We start from the raw sequence: 13,343 nt of genomic DNA, 5'->3' as shown, positions 1-13,343 counted from the left end.
TCAAGGACTAGTCACGCCTTATCTTCCTCTTCCTCACGCTCAAAGCTGGGGGATGGACTTCTCTCTCTCTCTCTTCTCTCTTTTCTCTCTTTTCTCTCCTGTCTGACTTTCTCTGCCCTTGTCTGGTACTCCTCTACCTCTGGCTCTTCCTCACCTGTATCTTCCCTTCCTCCTCCAGCCCCTTCTTCCTCATAGGGAGGTGGGGCCGGTTGGGGGGGCAACATTATTCCCCTGCACTCTCCTTCTCCTCCCTACATATTCATCATCTGGATTTTCTCTCCATGCATGGTCTGCCAAGTTTGGATATAACCTTTCTGCCCTCTGCTCTGGGGGAGGCACGGAGACCTCAACCTTCACTTCTCTTTCCCTCTCACTCACTTCTCTTTTCTTCCTGCCTTATCTCCTCTCTCTCCTAAGTTTCTAGTTCTACCCGCCATCTCTCCCAGAGTGGCAATTAGTTACTCTGCATCTTCCTCTTCTTTCTTGGCTCTGTCCTGTCTGTTATTCTGCTCATGATGGATTGCATGTCTCTCTGAGGCTATTACACAATTCAGTTATTTTCCCAACATACTCTCCGTAATCGGCCCATGGCAAAAGTGTCCTCTGGGCATCCCCTGAAACCCACTGCCCTCTAATGGCAGCCCAAACCTTACTATTCCTGTTTTGGGGTGGGTCATTCCTTCTACCGCTCTGGCCACGTCCTCTGTGTTCATGGCCTGTCTGCTAAATGGCATATTATTATTATTACTGTATACATCTAAGGTTGCTGGGGCCCCTTTCATTCCCCGCCAATAGATTAGGTAAGGCTATCAGTGGGTACTGGCCCCCTCCTACTCTCTCTCTCTCTCTCACTGCTTATTTCTCCTTTACACACCTTATGTATCTGTTTAAGCATGGATTCGAGTTTATCTGCGTCTAGACGTCCCTCAAAACCATACCTCTCCCTCCACCTGGTTACATAATGGAGATTTCTTCTATCCCTGGATTCCATTTTAATTACATAAAGTATTTCTCGTCCCCAGTAAATTCTGGGACCTCTTGTGAGGATTTGCCCCCCCATGGTTGGTACTGTTAAAAATCCCTTAGCCACCTCTTCTATATAACAAGTCAATTTAACAAGTAATTCAAAATAGCTTCACACAACAACACCTTGAATCACCCCCTTCCTGTATATGTAATCTTGACTAGTCCCCCAGAATTATCTCATACTTTTACAGAGGGATTGATCCCCACAATGTAATCTTGATAATTCCTGACAGTCTCATACAACAGGAATGGGTTCTCCCTCCTCTATACAACCATCTGGAACCACCCCCTCCCTGTATATGTAGTCTTGACTAGTCCCCCAGAATTATCTCATACTTTTACAGAGGGATTGATCCCCACAATGTAATCTTGATAATTCCTGACAGTCTCATACAACAGGAATGGGTTCTCCCTCCTCTATACAACCACCTGGAATTATTCATGTGACTTTTGAGCAAACATTAGGTCTCACACGTATACAACCTTACATGATTATTGGTGTTATATCGGTAACCTGGAGTTTATAAGGCTCCAGAACGGATAGAGTTACAGCAAAATCTACAGTTGTTTGTGACTTTTGACTTTACTAATATTCTATTTCTCACACATGCTATTTTAATTCCTTCTGGTGTACTTTTTGTATTTGTTTAACCCAGATTATTTGTTGACTGCTCAATAATCTCTTACAGGTTACATCCCATAGGTGTACTTTTAATAGTTCCTTCTATTTCAACACCGGGTAGTTTCTTTTGGTAATGGCCTATTACCGTGAATCATTACGGACCCACCACCAGGTTGACTAGTCCCCCAGAATTATCTCCTACTCTACGGAGGAGTCTATCCTCACAATGTAATCTTGATAATTCCTGACAGTCAACCCCACATTTCACTTAAAATGGCTACGCATTGATCAATTTGCTACTTTTCAATATTTTAGCAAGTCCTCCAATCAATTTCACCAAGTTAATGAATAAAGACTACTGACCTTATCCTTGCAGCCGAGATTCAATGTAGGTTTGGATTCCGTCACCGTCTCTGTCATTAATCAGGTGTCCTCTGGCCTGTTTTAACCCTTAATGTCAAAGGGCAGGACTTTCTATTTACGAATGTATCATTCGCCCGTCGACGGTTTTCAGAGTTACCTGGAATGACAGAAACAGGGTATTGGAGTCCGGCTCAGAAGGACCAAGCTGTTATGTGAATTATTTAACAAACTATTTTAGTGTCTCTGTGCGTCTCCCAAAAGGTTGTAAGTCTTTTGGGATTTAAGTAACGGCCAGGGTCCCGGTCTGCATAGTCAGAGATATTTATTCATTGAGAATTCTGCCATCACAATTTCAGAGTCCATCTTTTATACTCATACGTCATACAAAAAGAAATCCCTTCCCTCTGTAGGCGGGCTGTCGTTTTCCACTCTAAAACTGCTCTACTGACCTTCAGTTCACACACACACATATACACACATGCATACACACATACATACACACACACACACACACACACATATCCTACTCCCTGCTTTACTCAGTTATTGCCGTTCTCACAATATTCTGCACCATGTTTTCATAACAGTTTCTCCCCTCCCTACATTGGGAGGCCTCTTTATCTTAGTTTCTCAGTTGTCTTTGTTGTCTGGCCTAACTCTTACTCACATTGCTAAATAGTGGCTCAATGCCATAGCCTTTACTGGTCCTACACTCACACATTTCTAACACATTATACACAGTTTCAGTTAATAATTAATCTATCACTGTGTCTGTCTGCCTGCCTGCCTGCTGTCTGCCTGCCTTCCTGTCTGTCTGTCTGTCTGTCTGTGTGTCTGTCTGTCTGTCTGTCTGTCTGTCTGTCTGTCTGTCTGTCTGTCTCTGTCTCTGTCTCTGTCTCTGTCTCTGTCTCTGTCTCTGTCTCTGTCTGGCTCTGTCTGCCTGTCTGTGTCTGTCTGTCTGTCTGTCTGTCTGCCTGCCTGCCTGCCTTGTCTGTCTGTCTGTCTGTCTGCCTGCCTGCCTGCCTGCCTGCCTGCCTGCCTGTCTGTCTGTCTGCCTGCCTGCCTGCCTGCCTGCCTGCCTGCCTGCCTGCCTGCCTGCCTGCCTGCCTGCCTGCCTGCCTGCCTGTCTGTCTGTCGGTCTGTCTGTCTGTCTGTGTCTCTCTGTCTGTCTGTCTGTCCATCTGTCTGTCTGCCTGGTAGTAGGTGCCAGGCACACCGGTTTGTGTCAAGAACTGCAACGCTGCTGGGTTTTTCACGCTCAACAGTTTCCCGTGTGTATCAAGAATGGTCCACCACCCAAAGGACATCCAACCAACTTGATACAACTATGGGAAGCATTGTGGAATATGAATTGTCTGTGATGCTAGTGCTACATTGCAAGCCATAATATCAATGCATGTGATTAGTGCTGGTGAGTTGAAATCAATCCAGGCTCTTTGAATGTGCTGAGTGCAGACAAAAGAGCAAATGTATTCAGACTGCATACCGTCAGGGCTATATAAATAGACAGGCTTTTAATGTGCTGACAGCCCCTGCACCTGGGACAACATAACACACACACACACACAGAGAGAGAGAGAGAGAGAGAGAGAGAGAGAGAGAGAGAGAGAGAGAGAGAGAGAGAGAGAGAGAGAGAGAGAGAGAGAGAGAGAGAGAGAGAGAGAGAGAGAGAGAGAGAGAGAGAGAGAGAGAGAGAGAGAGAGAAGAGAGAGAGAGAGAGAGAGAGAGAGAGAGAGAGAGAGAGAGATGCAATTTAGGAGGAGTGGAAGACATTCAGAGGCTTCACAAAGACTGTTTTAACCCAATGGATCCAAGATGGCTAAACTGTCTTTCCTGCTATCTTTGTGGTGTGAGAACTAACTGTTTCACCTGTAGCGCTATACTCTATTTTTATTGTGTTGATGTCATGATACATATTTCTCTCACGGCTAGAATCCATCCAGAATAATTTCACTCCCTTAAGAGAGACTAATGGTTATATGGGTGCTGCTCATTTAGTATTTTTCTGTACTGTACACAAAAAGTTACTATCTAGAACCTAAAACGGTTCTTCGGCTGTCCCCATAGGAGAACCCTTTGAAGAACCCATTCTGGTTCCATGTAGAACCCTTTTGGTTCCAAGTAGAACCATTTTGGGTTCAATGTAAAACCCTTTCCACAGAGGGTTCTAAATGGAACCCAAAGGGTTCTTCCTGGAACCAGAAAGGGTTCTCCTGGAACCAAAAAGGGTTCTTCCTGGAACCAAAAAGGGTTCTCCAATGGGGACAGCCGAAGAACCCTCCTGGAACCCTTTTTCTAAGCGTGTAGGTAACCATAAAATATGCCATGTACAGATAACTGCTCTGCTAAAATTGGCCTGAATTACATTTCAGTTTAGAGGGAAATTGAGTAAAATACTGCATACTTCTCCTCTCTGTCAATGTTATGGTTGACCACCTGCCTGTCATTTTCTATGAGAAGGCTGTGAAATGTGAATCTGACAGCCTACTGGAGTGTGTGTGTGTGTGTGTGTGTGTGTGTGTGTGTGTATAGAATGTTGTGAAAGGCACAGCTGGGACACATTGCCTCATTAAAAGTGACTAAATCACTGAGTGATTATGAAATGCTCTGGAAGAGAGCGGAATTGGAATGAGTGGCCTATTACTGGAATTGTGTCTGAGTAGCAGCCATCACTTACACGCCTCCTCACTCTTTCTCTGTTTCCACCTTAAATCTTCTGCAATCCACTCCCAATTATGTTCTTATCTCTTTCCCTTGCTCTCTCTCTCTCTCCCTCTCTCTCTCTCCCTCTTCCCCTCTCTCTCTCTCTCTCTCTCTCTCTCTCTCTCTCTCTCTCTTTATCTCTCTTTATCTCTCCCCCGCCCTCGCTACCTCTCTTTCTCTCCTCTCTTCCTCTCCTCTCTCTCTCTCTTCCTCTCCTCTCTGACTCTCCTCTCCCTCTCTCTTTCTCTCCTCTCTTCCTCTCTCTCTCTTCCTCTCCTCTGACTCTCCTCTCTCTCTCTTCCTCTCCTCTGACTCTCCTCTCTCTCTCTCTTTCTCTCCTCTCTTCCTCTCCTCTCTCTCTCTCTTTCTCTCCTCTCTTCCTCTCATCTCTCTCTCTTTCTCTCCTCTCTTCCTCTCCTCTCTCTCTCTCTTTCTCTCCTCTCTGACTCTCCTCTCCCTCTCTCTTTCTCTCCTCTCTGACTCTCCTCTCTCTCTCTTTCTCTCCTCTCTGACTCCTATCCCTCTCTCTTTCTCTCCTCTCTGACTCTCCTCTCTCTCTCTTCCTATCCTCTCTGACTCTCCTCTCCCTCTCTCTTTCTCTCCTCTCTTCCTCTCTCTCTTCCTCTCCTCTGACTCTCCTCCCTCTCTCTTTCTCTCCTCTCTGACTATCCTATCCCTCTCTCTTTCTCTCCTCTCTGACACTCCTCTCTCTCTCTTTCTCTCCTCTCTGACTATCATATCCCTCACTCTTTCTCTCCTCTCTGACTCTCCTCTCCCTCTCTCTTTCTCTCCTCTCTTCCTCTCTCTCTCTTCCTCTCCTCTGACTCTCCTCTCTCTCTCTCTTTCTCTCCTCTCTTCCTCTCCTCTCTCTCTCTTTCTCTCCTCTCTTCCTCTCCTCTCTCTCTCTCTTTCTCTCCTCTCTGACTCTCCTCTCCCTCTCTCTTTCTCTCCTCTCTGACTCTCAGGCAGGGGGAAAGCACTATCACCCCACCTGTGCCCGTTGTGCCCGCTGTCTCATGATGTTTACAGAAGGAGAGGAGATGTACCTGACAGGTGAGTAAGGCTCTCTTCCTGTTGACGATAACAACATTATTATGTAATTATTCCTATAATAATAATATAAGTATTGTAATAATTATATGTTGATGTATTGTATAATTTACTTTGACGCACAAAGCACTTTGATGGTGAGTCGTATTCACTTATGCAATCATTCAGTGGTAATTTGCTCTTGGTGAGATTAACCCTCCACCCCCAAAGTAACATCCATTCACTCCATATTAAAAGAGAATAATATTTTCATATTGATCCAATGCGATTGATCCCTAATAAATTAGCAGTGGTGATGCCCAACCACCATGTACTTCCAGAACTCAGTATTGGATGACCAGGACAGACTCCTCAGTGGGAGGTTCAGATGATTGTTCAGCAGGGCCTTGGCCCGTCATTACTTTGAATTATGGCAGTTCCATAAACAGTCTCCCACCACTATGGATCACAGCTATACTGTGCATTATTGAATAGACTGGCCTTAACTGTCTTTTCTACAGAGCCTCTGATGGCCACTCAATATAGCTCACTGTGAAGAATGTTAAAGTGGTCTGCTGGTTTCTCATTGTCTATCAGCTCCATCATGATATGCAGGCTGAATCCTAAATGGCACTCTATGCCCTATGTAATGCGCTACTATTGATCAGAGCCCTGTGGTCAAAAGTAGTGCACTATGTAGGGCATTGGGACACAGCGGCACTCTTCCAGGGGTCAGACAATGCTAAACCATGCTACTCCACATCATTAACGTTCTACTCCACATCATTAACGTTCTACTCCACATCATTAACATTCTACTCCACATCATTAACGTTCTACTCCACATCATTAACGTTCTACTCCACATCATTAACGTTCTACTCCACATCATTAACATTCTACTCCACATCATTAACGTTCTACTCCACATCATTAACGTTCTACTCCACATCATTAACATTCTACTCCACATCATTAACATTCTACTCCACATCTTTAACATTCTACTCTACATCATTAACATGCTACTCCACATCATGAATATTCTACTCCACATCATTAACATTCTACTCCACATAATTTTCATGCTACTCCACACCATTAACATGTTACTTCACATCATTAACATGCTACTCCACATCATTAAAATTCTACTCCACATCATTAACATGCTGTACATTTAATATAGGGCTTATATTTTAATGTGTATATACTGAGTATACAAAACTCGTTCCACGACAGACTGACTAAGTGAATCCAGGTGAAAGCTATGATCCCTTATTGATGTCACTTGTTAAATCCACTTCATAGATGAAGGGGAGGAGACATGTTAAAGAAGGATTTTTAAACCTTGAGACAATTGATACATGGATTGTGTATGTGTGCCATTCAGAGGGTGAAATGGGCAAGACAAAAGGTTTAAGTGCCTTTGAATGGGGTATGGTAGTAGGTGCCAGGCCACCGATTTGTGTCAAGAACTGCAACGCTGCTAGGTTTTTCACGCTCAACAGTTTCCTGTGTGTATCAAGAATGGTCCAGCACCCAAAGGACATCCAGCCAACTTGACACAACTGTGGGAAGCATTGGAGTCAACATGGGCCAGCATCCCTGCTTTCGACACCTTGTAGAGTCCATGCCCTGATGAATTGAGGCTGCTCCGAGGGCAAAAGGCGGGGATATATAGTGTATAATGTGTATATTTCTGTTGTATTATACAGGGCGCATTTGGAAAAGAGACCTAGGCCTCAATATCTCTTCCCTGTTAAAATAAAGATTACATAAATGCTACTCTCAATCAAGACGGGACCACTAACACTCAACATTAGCATATCATAGCATAGGAGCATGCAGCCCCCAAGGTTAATTTATGAGGTGGACCTCAAGGAGGGCTGAGTGATCGGGGCTCAGAGAGCCACTCAATTACCAGTCATGTAACAAAGGCCAGTGAATCAATCCAACACGCTGCATGGCTGGAATGAGAAGTGGTATGTTGTGAAAGGTAGAGATCATACAGAGCTTTTGTTCTGATTTATCTGTGCCTATAGGTTAGGCTACCTCTCAGGTTCTATTATAGGCTACCTCTCAGGTTCTATTATAGGCTACCTCTCAGGTTCTATTATAGACTACCTCTCATGTTCTATTATAGGCTACCTCTCAGGTTCTATTATAGGCTACCTCTCAGGTTCTATTATAGACTACCTCTCAGGTTCTATTATAGGCTACCTCTCAGGTTCTATTATAGGCTACCTCTCAGGTTCTATTATAGACTACCTCTCATGTTCTATTATAGGCTACCTCTCAGGTTCTATTATAGACTACCTCTCAGGTTCTATTATAGGCTACCTCTCAGGTTCTATTATAGACTACCTCTCATTTTCTATTATAGGCTACCTCTCAGGTTCTATTATAGGCTACCTCTCATGTTCTATTATAGGCTACCTCTCATGTTCTATTATAGGCTACCTCTCAGGTTCTATTATAGACTACCTCTCATTTTCTATTAAAGGCTACCTCTCAGGTTCTATTATAGGCTACCTCTCATGTTCTATTATAGGCTACCTCTCATGTTCTATTATAGACTACCTCTCAGGTTCTATTATAGACTACCTCTCATGTTCTATTATAGGCTACCTCTCAGGTTCTATTATAGGCTACCTCTCATGTTCTATTATAGGCTACCTCTCAGGTTCTATTATAGGCTACCTCTCATGTTCTATTATAGGCTACCTCTCAGGTTCTATTATAGGCTACCTCTCAGGTTCTATTATAGACTACCTCTCATGTTCTATTATAGGCTACCTCTCAGGTTCTATTATAGGCTACCTCTCATGTTCTATTATAGGCTACCTATTATAGACGACCTCTCATGTTCTATTATAGGCTACCTCTCAGGTTCTATTATAGGCTACCTCTCAGGTTCTATTATAGACTACCTCTCAGGTTCTATTATAGGCTACCTCTCAGGTTCTATTATAGGCTACCTCTCAAGTTCTATTATAGGCTACCTCTCAGGTTCTATTATAGACTACCTCTCAGGTTCTATTATAGGCTACCTCTCAGGTTCTATTATAGGCTACCTCTCAGGTTCTATTATAGGCTACCTCTCAGGTTCTATTATAGACTACCTCTCAGGTTCTATTATAGACGACCTCTCATGTTCTATTATAGGCTACCTCTCAGGTTCTATTATAGGCTACCTCTCAGGTTCTATTATAGACTACCTCTCAGGTTCTATTATAGGCTACCTCTCAGGTTCTATTATAGGCTACCTCTCATGTTCTATTATAGGCTACCTCTCATGTTCTATTATAGGCTACCTCTCAGGTTCTATTATAGACTACCTCTCAGGTTCTATTATAGGCTACCTCTCAGGTTCTATTATAGGCTACCTCTCATGTTCTATTATAGGCTACCTCTCAGGTTCTATTATAGGCTACCTCTCAGGTTCTATTATAGGCTACCTCTCATGTTCTATTATAGGCTACCTCTCAGGTTCTATTATAGACTACCTCTCATGTTCTATTATAGGCTACCTCTCATGTTCTATTATAGGCTACTTCTCAGGTTCTATTATAGGCTACCTCTCAGGTTCTATTATAGGCTACCTCTCATGTTCTATTATAGGCTACTTCTCAGGTTCTATTATAGGCTACCTCTTAGGTTTTACTGTGGGGGGGTTCATTCATTCTATTTTGATAGTGTGGTGAGGTGAAAAACCGTCTTTATAATGTTTTTGTAAAAGGTTAATGTATTTGAGTTGATTCATATTATATTTCCTGTAACCCTTCATTCTGAGATAGGGTTACTGAGGTTGTGGAAGGAGACCTAGGGAATAGAGTTGCTCTCACCATGTTGATGCAGGACGTTTGGAAGGGCTCCAAGACTAGGTATTGATTGGGGGAGATAGATGCTGTTGAGCATCATGTGAATGGTGGAGGGTGGACTATTGATTTCACAGTTCTTCCTCTAGGTCTATCTATGGGTGCACTATATTTATGGGACTGATATTAACCTTACTGTAGATTTATAGGATTGATATTAACTGTACTGTAGATTTATAGGATTGATATTAACTGTACTGTAGATTTATAGGATTGATATTAACTGTACTGTAGATTTATAGGATTGATATTAACTGTACTGTAGATTTATATAATTGATATTAACTGTACTGTAGATTTATATAATTGATATTAACTGTACTGTAGATTTATAGGATTGATATTAACAGTACTGTAGATTATAGGAATTTAAATTAACCTTACTGAAGATTTATAGAATTTAAATTAACTGTACTGTAGATGATAGGATTGATATTAACCTTACTGTAGATTTATAGGACTGATATTAACCTTACTGTAGATTTATAGGACTGATATTAACTGCACTGTAGATTTATAGGCATGCAATCCTAATTGAATTGCCGTGCGTGTTAGCGAGGGAGGGAGGGAGGAGAACAGCCAGAGGGAGAGTTACGACCTCAGCCACCAAGCTTCTCTAAGATATAATGCTTTCTCTGTCATCTTTGATGTATGGCTGTTGTTGAGAAGTGCTGATCTACTGACACACGTGTTTGATCGTTGTGTGATAAAAAGTTTCGGAAACACTTTACACTGTAAAAAAAATCTGAGTTGGACACCGCAGTAGAAACACTGAGAAATGTGGCCTTCCACTCCTACTGATAATAAAAAGCACCCCAGTGGGTTTACAGTATTGTAACTGCAGTAGCCATCGTGTAGCGGAATGAATGTGGAGTTATTTTTTGAAAAACATAATGTTTGACTGCGGGTGTGTCTTTGCAACAGGCTGCGAGGTGTGGCATCCTGTGTGTAAACAAGCAGCGCGGCTGGAGAAGAAACTCAGAGTGAGTAGAAGCCTGTCTCTCTGTCTCCCCTAGTGTTACAACACCTTGACCACCACTAGTATTACACTACTATGTCCTCCTAGAAACTCCTCCAGTTTAGTCTCAACTGAATCCTTCTTCATCCTATTGTGTGTCGAGTTGTTGGGGTTATGATAGAGCAGAGTCGCTGTAGGATCTGAGGTAATGCAAGTCTCCTGAGTGGCGCAGTGGTCTAAGGCACTGCATCGCAGTGCTAACTGTGCCACTAGAGATCCTGGTTCGAATCCAGGCTCTGTCGCAGCCGGCCGCGACCGGGAGACTCATGGGCGGCGCACAATTGGCCCAGCGTCGTCCAGGGTAGGGGAGGGAATGGCCGGCAGGGATGTAGCTCAGTTGATAGAGAATGGCGTTTGCAACGCCAGGGTTGTGGGTTCGATTCCCATGGGGGGCCAGTATATATAAAAAAATATATATATATGTATTCACTAACTGTAAGTCGCTCTGGATAAGAGCGTCTGCTAAATGACTAAAATGTAAATGTAATGCAGGGGTGTTGTTGATCCAGGTTAGCCTCTGTCAGTGTTTGTCTCCCTCAGCAGTAGTCTGACCTCTGCAGGTTCACTCTTACACGTGTGTGTGTGTGTGTGTGTCTGTGTTCCCACAGTTCAGACGTACCTCGGAGGCCTCCGTATCTCCCCCTGGGTCCAGCATCGGCTCCCCGAGCCGTGTCATCTGTGTGAGTAGTCTGTCGCCAAGGCATCGCCACGGTTATTTGATTACACGTACGCCTTCTGTTGGCTGCCAGCCTGTCTTGGAGGTGGATCCCTCTTTACAGGACCTGAGCCAGCTGTCACTCACATGGGTTCGACAGTCCACCATGTGCAGTTGTTTGTGGCTTCAGGTGTTCCTGTGTGTTTTTGGGGAAAACAGTGTTTGTTATAGTTTAGTGTGGTATTGATGTATGTTAAAGGAGGTCACATCATTTCTCCATTGTTGAATGTTGCACTGTGAAGTTGACATTCCACAAGGTGTACTTATGCCACCAGAGTGTGTGAGCGGAGTTGAGCGGTTGGAAATTCCGCTCATCGCTTCACATCCTTTCCAACCGCTCCGCTAAAAACCGCTCCGCGCTCACAGGAAAAAAAGCTGCCGCTCCAAATTCGCTGCATCCATTAAAATCCCAATTTAACCAACACCCATCTGTTTTTCTTGACTACCTGGACCTACCATTTGGTTTTGAAGTATTGAAACCAAACCATATGATTTGAATGAAAAGTATTATAATGAACATGAAAAGGTGAATGTAAGAAGCGCTCATCATTTCAAATAGAAGTTAGCGAAAATTAATTATTTAGGCTATATTATTATTTCAATAATTTTAAGGCTATAGCCTACAAATAAATACATTGTGAAGCGTTTGTGAGTACGACACACTAGACTGGCAGGGACATGAAGGGCTCAGCATTTAAACAACATTTAATTGTATTAAATCATTATAGTCTATAGATTTTTTTATTTTTTTTATTTCACCTTTATTTAACCAGGTAAGCCAGTTGAGAACAAGTTCTCATTTACAACTGCGACCTGGCCAAGATAAAGCAAAGCAGTGCAATAAAAACAACAACAACAACACAGAGTTACATATGGAATAAACAAAACGTACAGTCAATAACACAATAGAAAATCTATATACAGTGTGTGCAAATGTAGTAAGTTATGGAGGTAAGGCAATAAATAGGCCATAGTGCAAAATAATTACAATTTAGTATTAACACTGGAGTGATAGATGTGCAGAAGATGATGTGCAAATAGAGATACTGGGGTGCAAATGAGCAAAATAAATAACAATGTAAATAACAATATGGAGATGAGGTAGTTGGGTGGGCTAATTACAGATGGGCTGTGTACAGGTACAGTGATCGGTAAGCTGCTCTGACAACTGATGCTTAAAGTTAGTGAGGGAGATAAGAGTCTCCAGCTTCAGAGATTTTTGCAGTTCGTTCCAGTCATTTGCAGCAGAGAACTGGAAGGAATGGCGGCCAAAGGAGGTGTTGGCTTTGGGGATGACCAGTGAGATATACCTGCTGGAACGCATACTACGGGTGGGTGTTGCTATGGTGACCAATGAGCTAAGATAAGGCGGGGGTTTGCCTAGAAGTGATTTATAGATGGCCTGGAGCCAGTGGGTTTGGCAACGAATATGTAGTGAGGGCCAGCCAACGAGAGCGTACAGGTCACAATGGTGGGTAGTATATGGGGCTTTGGTGACAAAACGGATGGCACTGTGATAGACTACATACAATTTGCTGAGTAGAGTGTTGGAAGCTATTTTGAAAATGACATCGCCGAAGTCAAGGATCGGTAGGATAGTCAGTTTTACGAGGGCATGTTTAGCAGCATGAGTGAAGGAGGCTTTGTTGCGAAATAGGAAGCCGATTCTAGATTTAACTTTGGATTGGAGATGCTTAATGTGAGTCTGGAAGGAGAGTTTACGGTCTAACCAGACACCTAGGTATTTGTAGTTATCCACATAATAATATAATATGCCATTTAGCAGACGCTTTTATCCAAAGCAACTTACAGTCATGTGTGCATACATTTTTACGTATGGGTGGTCCCGGGGATCGAACCCACTACCCTGGCGTTACAAGCCCATGCTCTACCAATTCAGCTACAGAGGACCTGTGGCACATATTCTAAGTCAGACCCGCCGAGAGTAGTGATTCTAGTTGGGCAGGCGGGTGTAAGCAGCGTTCG

General features: G+C 43.2%; 1 protein-coding gene across 1 annotated transcript in view; it reads left to right on the top strand.

The window, feature by feature from the left end:
* The window catches only part of LOC121579176 (actin-binding LIM protein 3-like), a 143,899-nt gene that overhangs the window by 89,858 nt on the left and 40,698 nt on the right, over nt 1–13,343 (top strand). The window contains exons 7-9 of the mRNA XM_041893531.2: nt 5,680–5,767; nt 10,549–10,607; nt 11,251–11,322. Of these exons, the coding sequence (XP_041749465.1) occupies nt 5,680–5,767; nt 10,549–10,607; nt 11,251–11,322 (219 nt within the window). The remainder of the gene's footprint in view (nt 1–5,679; nt 5,768–10,548; nt 10,608–11,250; nt 11,323–13,343) is intronic.

This window comes from Coregonus clupeaformis, chromosome 13, assembly GCF_020615455.1.
Source record: "Coregonus clupeaformis isolate EN_2021a chromosome 13, ASM2061545v1, whole genome shotgun sequence".
Taxonomy (NCBI): domain Eukaryota; kingdom Metazoa; phylum Chordata; class Actinopteri; order Salmoniformes; family Salmonidae; genus Coregonus; species Coregonus clupeaformis.
This window is presented reverse-complemented; position numbering and strand designations above follow the sequence as displayed.